Source organism: Heloderma suspectum, chromosome 2 (assembly GCF_057233095.1).
Source record: "Heloderma suspectum isolate Gila_16-S chromosome 2, 16-S_ref, whole genome shotgun sequence".
NCBI lineage: Eukaryota > Metazoa > Chordata > Lepidosauria > Squamata > Helodermatidae > Heloderma > Heloderma suspectum.
Genome location: NC_139459.1, coordinates 360,299,489 through 360,312,163, shown reverse-complemented (window position 1 = coordinate 360,312,163; position 12,675 = coordinate 360,299,489). Strand labels below are relative to the sequence as shown.

At 47.4% G+C, this 12,675-nt stretch overlaps 1 protein-coding gene across 1 annotated transcript in view; it reads left to right on the top strand.

Moving 5' to 3' along the window:
• Positions 1–255: 255 nt before the first annotated feature.
• LOC146355634 (vomeronasal type-2 receptor 26-like) overlaps positions 256–12,675 on the top strand; it is an 81,726-nt gene continuing 69,306 nt past the window's right edge. The window contains exons 1-4 of the mRNA XM_084829944.1: positions 256–273; positions 362–384; positions 959–1,074; positions 11,187–11,427. Coding sequence (XP_084686070.1) covers positions 256–273; positions 362–384; positions 959–1,074; positions 11,187–11,427 — 398 coding nt within the window. The remainder of the gene's footprint in view (positions 274–361; positions 385–958; positions 1,075–11,186; positions 11,428–12,675) is intronic.

Here is a 12,675-nt window from a genome sequence, read left to right as displayed (position 1 = left end):
ACCCAGGAGGGCTGCTCTTATTTACTGGCCCAAGGCTGGAAGTATTGTCACTGTTGGCATTCCTCTGTTCAGAGAAATGAGTACACATAAAGGAACAGGTAGCCCTCTTTAGCTCCCAATCACCCAAATACATGTCCCTTAACATACTCATCAGCTCCTCTCCCTTGTGAAAACCTGAGACTTTGGCCTGAGCCTCTTTAACCCTCCCTGTGGGAAGTTATATCCACTTTCTTTAGTCCTTGAGTGAAGGGTGCTATGTGGAAGCATCACCAGGTGAGCATGAGAGGGCCAGAGGGCATCTGCGTAGAGTGGGGTCTGGCAGGCACTGAGCTCCCTCTTCTTTCTCTTTTTTTCCCTCTAGGATGTGATAAGCACCTTGCAGAGGTAAGCGGATCCCACTCCTTTCCATTGCTTGTGGGAAGGGTCTGGATTGCATGGCAAGGACAGGGCCCTCCAGGCTCCTGAGCAAAGAACGAAGGTCTCCAACATCTCACAGATGAAAAGACAGACCTGCTTTTGAACTTCTGTCCCTTCTATTCTTCCTCCCCTCCATCACACATGGCTGAAGGCTCTTCCCTTCCTGAAAAACACATATCACACCCCAAAACACACATACAAAACCCCCACAGATCAAACATCCCCCCCAACACCAATACAGGCAAGACTCACACCACTAAAACACAGGCAAAACACACACCATTCACCCTACCCCTAACTACTCACAAACAAAACACCCAATCTGCCCCACTCACTCCCAAGCATACCCACTTTTGTAGCTGCTGAAGAGTTCTGTGGGGGCCAATGTGGCTTCAACACCACCACCACACACACACACACACACACACACACACACAAGTTGCCCACCCTGCTCTAAGCTTTCTGCAGTTTTCATTTGCTCCCCTTGGGAATATTGGATGATTGGATGGGTGGTGGTTTACCTTTGTTTTTTTTCCACCAGGAGTGAGAAGGAGACATTTGAGAATCCAGTAGCTTTCCCCCTTGAGCTGAAGTGGAAGATCCAGGACTTCTATGATATAAATCCCTTTCTGGAGGGAGTCATGAAGCAATTCAAAGGTAATGAAGCACGGCTGCAAGGATGATATGCTGGGCAATACCTTATATTATTTTGTTTTTGCTACAAATGATGGTAACAGCAGAAAAGCTTCCGTTTTGGCAGCCTGGCCACCATTTCTTTTCTCACCAGGAAAACCTCATCTGCATTTTTTTGCCCATCCAACCAGTCTAGAGAAAGGATTTTTTGTTTTTTTTTAGGTTCTTAAGTTCTGCTTTACGTTTTCACCTCCCAGAACAATTTGTTATCAGCCACAAACTTGGCAACCTCACTGCTCATTCTTAACTCCAGATCACTCACTCGTGAATCTAAACTGCAAGAAAGAGATAAGTAATGAGTTCCCTTCGGGGACCCCACTGCGTATCTTGACTGGGAGTTCTGTCCATTTATTCCTCCCCTTTCTCGCTGCTCACCCCCGACACCATCTCACTCATGCATGGGTTAAACAGCAATTGTCCTCATACATCCTTTGGGGACCCCACTACTGACCACCATTGTGAGAGCTGTCTGTTTATTTCTCTCCTTCCTTTTCTTTAAATCAGGCCTGCAGAACTGTTTTGGGGTGGGTGCCAGATTCACCACAAGCCAGTTGATGTTACACCCCTCCTTTTTTTCTTTGTGCTGGAAGGAGGCCTGCAACGGTGCCTCCTCTTGTCACAGAGAAAGGGACCTAGGCCGCCGTGTATCCACACCGCTATCTCTGATCTGATGCAGGGCAGCCTGGCCTTTGGGGTTTACTCACCTGCACAGGGAAGAGTGTTGAGTATTGGAAGAAGTCTGCATGTGGGAAAGAGTGCTATCTACCCAGTCTGGGTGAGTCCCAAATGATCAGGCTGCTGTGAATCCCCACTACTACCTCCGATCTCGGACAGCAGTGGGGATGCCCTCCAAGGAGATTCTACAGAGGGGAGAGGCTTGGAGACTGCACCCCACCACCTGGAGGAACCCCAAGAGGCCAGATTGGGGTGCCACATGGGTGAGATTAGGCCCAGAGATTGGCGGTTCTGCACTCCTGCTTTAAATAGTGGTGAATTCATGACAATCCCCGTCCTCTTATTTCATGACAGTTAAGCATATGCAGGAGCCTTTGGTGAAGGACTTTTCAAAAGCTGTATGGTGATCCGAGTATATGGGCTTCTCCACATAGGGCTTTTATCCTGTGATTGAGATTGGTCATTCACAGAATTATGCAGGTCCTTTACATGACATCGTCAACTTCCAGCATCTCTCTCGTACTTTCCAAGCCTTTCTGCAGCTTAATTTGAAATGGAAATAATATAGTAACAAACAGATCCATTTCCCATTTCTCCATGAAGAGGAAAATCCTGCAATAAGAGGAGTTAGACCACAGCGCCATCTAGTGGCTGGATAGGTGTATGCAGCACATTTCATTAGGGTGTGCATGCAGGGAATTTTTTTTAAGGCAAACATTTATTGAAGACTCAGTCTTAACAGACATTGTTTTTATTCATCAAACAAACTAAAGGAACTAAAACTTAACTGAACTTTTTTTTTTAATTAACAACCAAACTTTAAAAATACAAACTTAAAAAATGAGACACAAAATACTTTTGCGTGTGTGTATGCCCGCTTACATAGGTCAAACAATTTTCTAGAATAGTATTCAGAGGTGGAGGGGAGGGCCAATGGTGGTGGTGGACAGATGGGACAGGGAACCAATGTCTGGATCAGCTTCACATGAGAGATAAGGACATGATTCTGGACATGCTTCTTAATACTCTTAATTTTAAAAGCTGGATGAGGCAGGACTTCCCTTTGTGTAAGCCATGCTGATTCTTCCTCAGCAAGGTGTGTTCGTCTACATGTTTAATATGCTTTCCACCAATTTTCCTGGGAGAGATTTTAAGTTAACAGACCAGCTCCCCTCGGCATTCCTTTTTAAATATTTGTGATCCATGGCCTGTCTTCCAATTCTCCAATATAGACATCAATTTTAGTGACAGGTTCCACATAAGATCAGATTTTATAATGAGTGATATCATTCTACTGCTTTTAAGAGTAGTTTTTATCCTTCTGTTTTATATTTTATATGTTCGTAGGATTATCTTATTTTAAGTTATTTATTGTTAAATTGTTTTTATTTTTGTTACCCACTTTGGAAGTATGTTTACAACTTGAACAGGAATCTAAACATGCCATAAATAAATGGCTTTTAAAAAAAGAAGACAAATATGTTCATGTTTGAGAGAAATTATCTAGTATATCATATACTTTCTGGACCCACTGACTTGTTAATTTTAAATTTGTCTATTTGCCCTAAAATTTAAGTCCTGTCTCACTAACCTTTCAGAGTTCTTTGAGACTGTCAATAAACATGTAGACAGGGCTGATCTGGTAAACTTTGCTTACTTGGACTTCCAAAATGCTTTTGACAAAGTCCCTCACCAAAGACTCTTGAGCAAACTTAGCAGCCATGGAATAAGAGGAGAGGTCCCCTTGTGGATCAGTAACTGGTTTAAGAATAGAAAGCAGAGAGTAGGAATAAATGGTAAATTCTCCCAATCGAGAGAAGTAAATAGTGGGGTGCCATAGGGATCTGTATTAGGACCAATGCTTTTCAACCTCTTCATAAATGATCTGGAATTAGGAGTGAGCAATGAAGTGGCCAGATTTGTGGATGACACCAAATTATTTAGGGAGGTTAAAACACAAAGGGATTGTGAAGAGTTCCAAAAGGATCTCCTCAAATTGGAAGAATGGGCATCTAAATGGCAAATGCGGTTCAATGTAAGCAAGTGTAAAGTGATGCATGTTGGGGCAAAAAATCCAAACTTCAAGTATAGCCTGATGGGATCTGAGCTAGCGGTGACTGACCAGGAAAGAGATCTTGGTGTTGTGGTGGACAGCTCAATGAAGATGTCAGCCCAGTGTGTGGCTGCTGTAAAAAAGGCAAACTCCATGTTAGGCATAATTAGAAAAGGAATTGAGAATAAATCTGCCAATATCATACTGACCCTATACTGACCCTACTGATCATACTGACCCTATGGCATGGCCACACTTGGAATACTGTGTCCAGTTCTGGTCACCACACCTAAAAAGGGATATTGTAGAGCTGGAGAAAGTACAGAAAACGGCAACTAAAATGATCAAGGGGCTGGAGCATCTCCCCTATGAGAGAAGGTTACAACAGCTGGGATTGTTTAGCTTGGAAAAAAGGAGGGTAAGGGGAGACATGATAGAGGTCTACAGAATGATGCATGGGGTGAAGAATGTGGATAGGGAGACTTTTTTTTCACTCTCAAAATACTAGAATCCAGGGTCACCCTATGAAGCTGATTGGTGGGAGAGTAAGGACAGATAAAAGGAAGGTTCTTCACACAGCGCATGGTTACAGTATGGAATTCGCTACCCCAGGATGTAGTGATGGCCACCAATGTGGATGGCTTTAAAGGGGGTTGGACAAATCCCTGGAAAAGAAGGCTATCAATGTCTACTAGTCTTGGTGGCTATGTGCTACCTCCAGTACCAGAGGCAGTAAGCCTATGTACACCAGTTGCTGGGGAACCTCATGCCCTGCTTGTGGGTTCCTGGTCGACAGCTGGTTGGCCACTGTGTGAACAAAATGGTAGACTAGATGGGCCCTCGGTCTGATCCAGCATGGCTCTTCTTATGTTCTTATGTTCAATTCCCACCATTTCTATTTGAGCTAATTCTTCTGACTTGACCTTCCTGACTCTCCCTTTGGCCTCCTTTTAGCTCTTCACTTCACCTTCAAAAGTTTTCCTCTTTTGAGGTTAAATGAAAAGTGAAACTTTTCTGGGCATGGAGGGCACACGGATGGGAGACTTCCCAGGACCACATGTTTGCTGCCCTCAACTCCTTGGAGAGCCCTCAAAGGCCTTAGCATAAGCTGTCTTCTGGGTTCCTACCAGTGTATTATTCCCAAGTCCCTACCTGGTCCCTACCTGGCCTGTGAGTATTTCATTGGGAAAAGTCTCCAAGGCAAAACCCCAACTGAACTCACAAACAAGAGTTTGTGGTACTCATTGAAGGGAGATGGCCTGAGGATATCTAGTGGCATCATTTACCATCATTACGGTGAGCGTATGGCCCTGGGCCATGAGATGGATGGACCCACTGTATGTCTAAGGTTCCTACACTGTTGGGGTTTTGGAAGAAACCAGTTCAGACTGCAGCAGGATTGATCTTAACAAGCTACAGCTAATAAAACATCATCCTAAAAGTGTCTTCTGCCTCCCAAAGCGACCGGCCTAGGAGTGGCTGCTTCTAAGATGGTTGCTTGATATCTCTTGGGTTCAGAGCATCTGCTCCAGGCAGTGGGCCATGATTCACACCAGAAACCCTTCTTCAAACTGGGGAAGCCCTCCTCATAGCCGCATCAAGAACCACCATTAAGATACCAAAAGCCAATCAGACAGAGGTGGAGGGTTAATTGCTGTAGGCATCTGGGTGAAAGATACATGCAAGGAGAGTTGTAGTTAGGCCAACTAACATTCAAGATGGCAGTAGTAGAAACAATTGCTACACAAAAAGATATCCATATGTTGGATACATTTATTAGGGCTGTGCACCTCCTCGGTCTGAATCCCAAAGTGGATCAGGGTGATTTGGACCAAATTGGTCAGCTTGTGGAGCAGGTCAGGATCAAGCCAAAGCAGTTCAAAGTGGGTCAGATTGATCCAAAGCATTTCAGGCCACTTCGGCCTGATATGGACTGCTGCCCACCCAGCTGGGCTACCCCCCCTGCTCGTTACCAGGATCCATGGGGAGAGCATGGGTACTCTTCAAGTACTTGACAGGTTGTCACAGAGAGCAAGGCCAGGATCTCTTCTCGATCATCCTAGAGTGCAGGACACGGAATAATGGGCTCAAGTGACATGAAGCCACATTCCGGCTGAACATCAGGACAAACTTCCTGACTGTTAGAGCAATACGACAATGGAACCAATTCCCCAGGGAGGTGGTGGGCTCTCCCATACTGGAGGCGTTCAAGACGAGGCTGGACAGCCATCTGTCAGGGATGCTCTGACTTGGATTCCTGCATTGAGCAGGGGGTTGGACTCAATTGCCTTGTAAGCCCCTTCCAACCCTACTATACTATGATTCTATGATTCTATGATTCTATGGTTCTATGGTTCTATGAGCCACAGCAGTTGCTGTTTTGGAGGGAGTGGCCATTTTCTTTTAAAATGCCAACTCTTCTTCTTCCGGTAATTAAATGTTGCATAGAATGCAGCAGTGAAGGGGCCATCTGCCCCACATTACAGGTGTAAACGGCCCATTTCTGCCTGTGATGTTGCATAGATGGCCCCTTTAGTGCTGCAATCTATGCAACATTTAATTACCGGAAGAAGAAGAAGAAGAGTCAGCATTTTAAAAGAAAATGGCCACTCCTTCCAAGATGGCGATGGCTGTGGTGCTCTCCACGGGTCCAGGTAAGGAGCAGGGGGCTTTCAGGGGTGGGCAAGGGTTCGTGTGGCTGGGCGGGAGAAGGCGCTTCAGCTGTCCGGATCTCGCTTTGGATATGGAGACCCCGAGGTGGGTCATGGACCAATTCAGAAGCTCCAAATCGGTCTCCAAAGCAAGTTGGGGGGGGAGGGGTCCCTGCACAGCCTTAGCAGTTACAGGCAGACTTAGAAGCCACCATATTAGAGAAAGATATTTCAAGATTTGAGGATCTGTTCATGCATAGGCATAACATGATATCTGAAGGATTTGAGGCCCAAATTATGACAGAAAGCAGGGAAGCACATTTCATACACGTCCATAACTACAGAGAAGTACTGGGACTCATAATATTTCCGCAGCTGAAAGTCATAGATCATAGAATCATAGATAGTCCCTCAGCTAGATGAAACTGTGAAACTTATGAAGTTGCTCCCTCTGAGATCAAAAGGATTTGAAGGAGGCTGAGTCAGGCCCTTGGTCCATTGAGCTCAGGATTGTCTACACCAGGAATAGGTATAACTGGCAGTTTGAGAAACTGTCCTCAGCACCATCACAAAACGGGCACATTGCAGATGAAAGCACCAACCTGCAGCCACCCACCATCTTCATTTCCTAAGAATCTCTCTCAGTCCCACATGTGGCCCAGGGGCTTTATAGGAAAAGAAGATGGGAGCAGCTAGAGGCCCTGACTTGACTTGGAAGGATTCCCAGATGCCACTAAGAAATGTTGCTATTTTAAAAATGAATAAAAAGTAGGAGGAGTAGGGCATTTAAGTGGGGACCGTGTAAGGTGTCCGAGTGCCCAAAGGTGCCACATTTCCTGCCTGGCCCTGGTCTACACTAACTGGCAGTGGCTCTCCAGGGTTACAGAGAAGAGTCTTTTCCAACCCCAGTTGGAAACGCTGTGGATGTAGCCTCAGACCTTCTGCGCACAGGGTGTGTGCTCCATTGCTGAAATATGGCCCCGCCCGGCCCTCCTGTCCTACAAGCTCAGCTCCTCCATCCTCCCCTCCGATGTGACGGGAGGTTCATGTCAGACTAAATGCGAAGGGTGAATGGAGGCATGTTGGAGTTATGTGTTTGGATGCACAGGCCAACCCTCCAGGCTTTGGCACCATCACAATCAGACTTCCCCATTTGGTTTTAGAAGGTCTGATAATCTCCTATGGTCACACATCCAGATCCCAGATGACTGTAAGAAATGAAATTTAAGAGGGGTAGGGTGCCTCAGCAGGAGACAGGAAAGGCATCTGAGGGTGCACTGTCACCCATGGGTGCCACATTTCCTTTCCAGCCCTAGTCTACACTGACTGGAAGTGGCTGTCCAGGGTTTCAGACAAGAGTCTTTCCCAACCCTAGCTGGAAATCCTGTGGATTGAACTTGGACCTTCTGCATGCAAAGTGTGTGCTCAAGTCCTGAACTATGGCCTTTCCCTGCCAACCTATCCTACAAGCTCAGTTCCTCCACCCCCAACCCCATCCCGAGTTATGTGTCTGCACAGACCAATCCACGAGGACCATCACATTCACCATTTGCTTTTGGAAAGCTCAATAATCCCTGGTGGTCACACATCTTGCATCAGGGCTGCAACTTTGGTTGTACCTGGACATGTTCTGCATCCCTGGTATAATTGGTATAGACCTGCCTTCCTCCACCTGATGCCCTCCAGATCTGCTGGACTGCAAGTCCCATCATTCCCAGCCACCATAGCCAATGGGCATACTGCTTAAGAATTATGGGAATTACAGTTCAAAACATCTGGAGGGCACCAGGTTGGGGACCTTTGGTAGAAACCATGCTAAATGTACTTTGAGGGCTCACCGAGAAGACTGAATGCCAGCAGAAAGGACAGTGCAGACATGGGACTCTGAGACAATGTTAAGGCAACATGTCATCCTAGGTCTGAGGGTTCTCCCTGGTAACCTTCTGCAGGATCAAATTCAGACTGTGGTTCTATCACTCAACCAGAACATCTGTCTAGGGATGACAGGGGAAGGTCCATGCTGCCTTGGCTCCTGATATGTCAGTCTTGGGCCAGATCTACACGGGGATTTTACACTGGTCCTACTGTGCTCAGAAGTTGATAGTGTCAGATGATGTGTGCCCTTCTCTGTAGCCAGCGTGCTTTTTCTAGCTCTAAAATCCAGTGTTTCTGAAACTGCTTTTCTGACAGATTTTCCCCACACGGCTCTTTCACAATGCTTTGGGGGTCTGTGTGAGCTGAACTGCCCTTGCTGCAGGCTGCTGGAGCAGCACAGATTGGCAGAAGGGAAAATGGGGCGGGGTTGCTGGGCACGGGGAGAGCAGAGTCATGTCTACCTGGAAGTAACTTCAAATTGCACTTTGCCAATACAGGAGAAGAGGGGCCAGGAGAATTTCTCTGCCTGTTGTTATAGTTAGGGATGGCGGAGAATTCCTCCACAGATGTCAGTGAGGCTGAATGCACTGGCATTCGGCCCCCCGAAATCCGTGGTGGAACGGCCTGCCCCCCCGCCCCCCCCCCCACAGATTCCCCCTGGGACAAAGCTTACCTGGGGCGGATGTTCTCGGCGGCAGCAGCTCCGGTCGCAGCGGCGGCTGGTCTTTCGACTGGCTGCCGCGGCTGCCATTTGATCCTGGTCTTTGCCGTGATAGGCTACGTAAGTATTTACATAGCCTATCACGGCAAGCCAAGCAAAAAAAAACAGTGTACGCAAATGGCGGCGGCCACAGTGGCCGGCATTTGCATTCCCTATTTTTCGCCATTTTAGCCTACGTAAATATTTACATAAGCTATTACAGCGGGGGGGGAAAAGGAACGCAAATACCACCCACTATGCTATTTGCGTTCCCCTTTTTTTCGCCGTAATAGCCTACGTAAATATTTATGTAGGCTAAAACGGCGAAAAATAGGGAACGCAAATGGCGGCTGCCGTAGCCACCGCTATTTGCGTACGCCAGGGTTTGGGGGGGGTTGCCTGCCGTGATAGGCTACGTGAATATTTACATAGCCTACCACGGCAGCCTGGCTGGACGCAAATGGCAGCCGCCATTTGTGTCCGCACCAGCCAGTCCGCGGCCGGAACTCCGGCTGCAGACGGCCCTGGCTGGCTGCTCCGCGGAGCCGCCACGGAGCGGAGCTGGCCGGGCAGGATTCCGGGGGGGGAGAACCGGATCGCCTCCCCCCCTCTCGAGGATTCTGGGGAGAGGGATGGAGTGCATCCCGCCCCACCGCGAATCAATCCGCGAAAAGGTAAGTGACTTTGGTTCATCCCTAGTTATAGTATTCATTGAGAGTGGGAGTGGTGGTGAGCAAGCCTCAAGCCTGCTATTTTTAAATTATGCATCCCTTCTTGGGAGTAATTTGTCCCCTTTTGCAGTTCACAGCATTGCTTTACTGGCTACAGTGTGCTGCCAAAGAAGCAAACCCGAATGGATGAAACTCCAGATTAAACTGGAAATGGATCATGAAGCATCTCCATCTTGATTTAGTTGCTCAGCTTTATTAGGGATGTACGAAAGTCCCTTACCTTTGACGAAATTTCCTTCAAGGTGGGGGGGAGGCGCTCCGTCCCTCCCCCCAAAATTCTGGCTGGGGGGGAGGCGTCCCGTCCCTCCCCCTGAAATTCTGGCCGGGGGGGAGGCACTCCGTCCCTCCCGCTGCGAATCCCGGCCAGCCGGGAACGCAAATGGCGGCAGCTGTAGCCGCCGCTGTTTGCGTCCCTGCAGTCAGCCATGATAGGCTACATAAATGTTTACGTAGCCTATCACGGCTGAGTGGGGAAAAAAAAACGCGTGTACGCAAATGGTGGCGCCCATGGGCGCCGCCATTTGCGTTCCTTATTTTGGCACGTGTAGTCTACGTAAACATTTACGTAGATGACGGCGAAAATAAGGGGAACGCAAATAGCATAGACGCTACGCTATTTGCATTCCCCTTATTTTCGCCGTCGTCTACGTAAATGTTTACGTAGACTACACGTGCCAAAATAAGGAAAGCAAATGGGTGCTGCCATTTGCGTACGCGCGGTTTTGTTTTGTTTTTTTTCACTCAGCCGTGATAGGCTAGGTAAACATTTATGTAGCCTATCACGGTATTTTTTGAAAATCTAGCCGTGATAGGCTACGTAAATCTTTACGTAGCCTATCACTTTTTGTGTGTGTGTGTGTTTTTTATTGGAAATGGCGGCGGCCAGTCAAAAGGCTGGAGCCACCGCCGCCGCCAGGGAGATTCGCCAAAGGTAAGTCCCATCCTGGGGGGTGGCGGGGGGGTGGCAGACCATTTCGCCACCGATTTCGGGGGGCCGAATGCGCTGACATTCAGCCTCCCCGAGATTCGTGGTGAAATTCTCTGACATCCCTAAGTCAGGTCGGAGGCACGAACCTGCCACATACAAGTGAGGAGTGATGCAAACATATTTTCGCCTTCCGAAGTGCAAAAGGAGTTCAGCACTTTGGGACTGTGATTATTTCTCTATGCTGGAATTATGGAAATGATAGTAATTCTTGACCAATCCTCTGTGGATTTCCATCAACTAAGTCAAGAACAATGAAATCCAGGAGAAAAAATTCTTAATATAAATATGCTCTGAGCCCTTCCAGGTGTGACTGGGGTGGGGCCTGATCTGGTCATTTCTGGCTAAGATCTCATTCCCCTGCTGGGGCCTGTATAGTTTCATATTACGTTTGTCCCCGACCTAGAAAGGAAGGTTTCTCTAGTGATGATGTTGCTGCTGCTGCTGCTATTTTGGAACCTGCCTCAGGCCATCCAGAGGATGCTGATGACCAAGTGTGTCTTGATCAAGAATTATGAACTGACAGAAGGTAGTTACAGGCCGGGAGACCTTATTGTTGGTGGGAATATACCACTGGGCACTTATCATCCCGTACAAACACAGGACTTCAGGAAATTATCATCATCACCATCTATTGGCTATGTTATGTAAGTTTCCAAAAGAGGGATCTGGGATCCCTTCACTGCTTTGCTTTCAGATTGGAGGGCTCCTTCCAGGGATATGCATCAGCAATGCTGCTGATGTTCAAAATTTCCTAATTTGATATACGAGTCTCGGAGGCTTGTCACGATTTGGCTTCAACCTGCAATGAGATTCAGAGACTTGAGGGTTCTTCTCTGGCTCCATCCTGAGTTGGAGAACTCCTCTTCCCCTCTCTAGCATGAGCCATTCTGCTATGGCAGTGTCACAAGCACTCTAGTGTGGCAGATGAGGCAAATCTTTCATATTTGCATCATCTAACCCATGCTGCTGATAATTTTAGTGCTGTGCCGAAAATTTCAATTCTTCCATTTTTGGCATTTCGTGGCGGGGGGGGGATGAAAACTCTGGCAAAAGAGTCTGGGAGAGGTGAGAATTTCAGAGAATTTTCTCCTTGGGGAGGGGGACAGAGTTTCCACATACCTTTTTTAAGTGTAAGCAATTCTTAAGGGGTCTTTTTTCTTTTCTTTTTTTTTTTAAACAGCCCCTGCATTTTCAGGAGCCCAGGACTCTTCTCTACCCCATCAGTTCTTTCTGAACTCCCAGGAGACCATGTAACCTTGCCCTCTCCAATAGGCATTCAGGAAGAACTCCAGGCTGGAGAAGAGCCCTGGGCTCCTGCAAATGCAGGGGGTGTTTTCTTAAAAAAAAAAATAGAAAGAAGTCCCCTTTAGAATCACCTGCAGTTTAAAAAGGTATGTAGAAACCCTGTCCCCCACCCCAAGGAGAAAATTCTCCAAAATTCTCCCCAGTCTGTGAAAGAGGCAGAAAAAACAATCCCTCTTTTGCAGGGAGAGAAAACATTCTGAAAAATAGGGAGCAGGATTTGGCAAAGGACTGAATAATTTTGTAGTAAAAAGGCAAATCTTGTCTGAGCGTGTGTTTCTTAAGAAACAGAGTGTGGTATCACCCATATCATGAGTGAAGTATTAAACTTGCTCTAAGATGGGATCTGGTTTTAAGACGGCTTCCTATATGTGTAGTTAATCAGGAAGCCCAGTGTTGCTTACATACTGGTAGCACATCTTGAGAGTAGGGATGGACGAAAGTCACTTACCTGGTCCCGCAGCTTGCTTCATGGTGGGGGGGAGGCGCTCCATCCCTTCCCCTGAAATTCTGGCCAGGGGGGGAGGTGCCCCGTCCCTCCCCGCTGAAATTCTGGCTGGGGGGGAGCGCCCCATCTCTCCGGCTGCAAA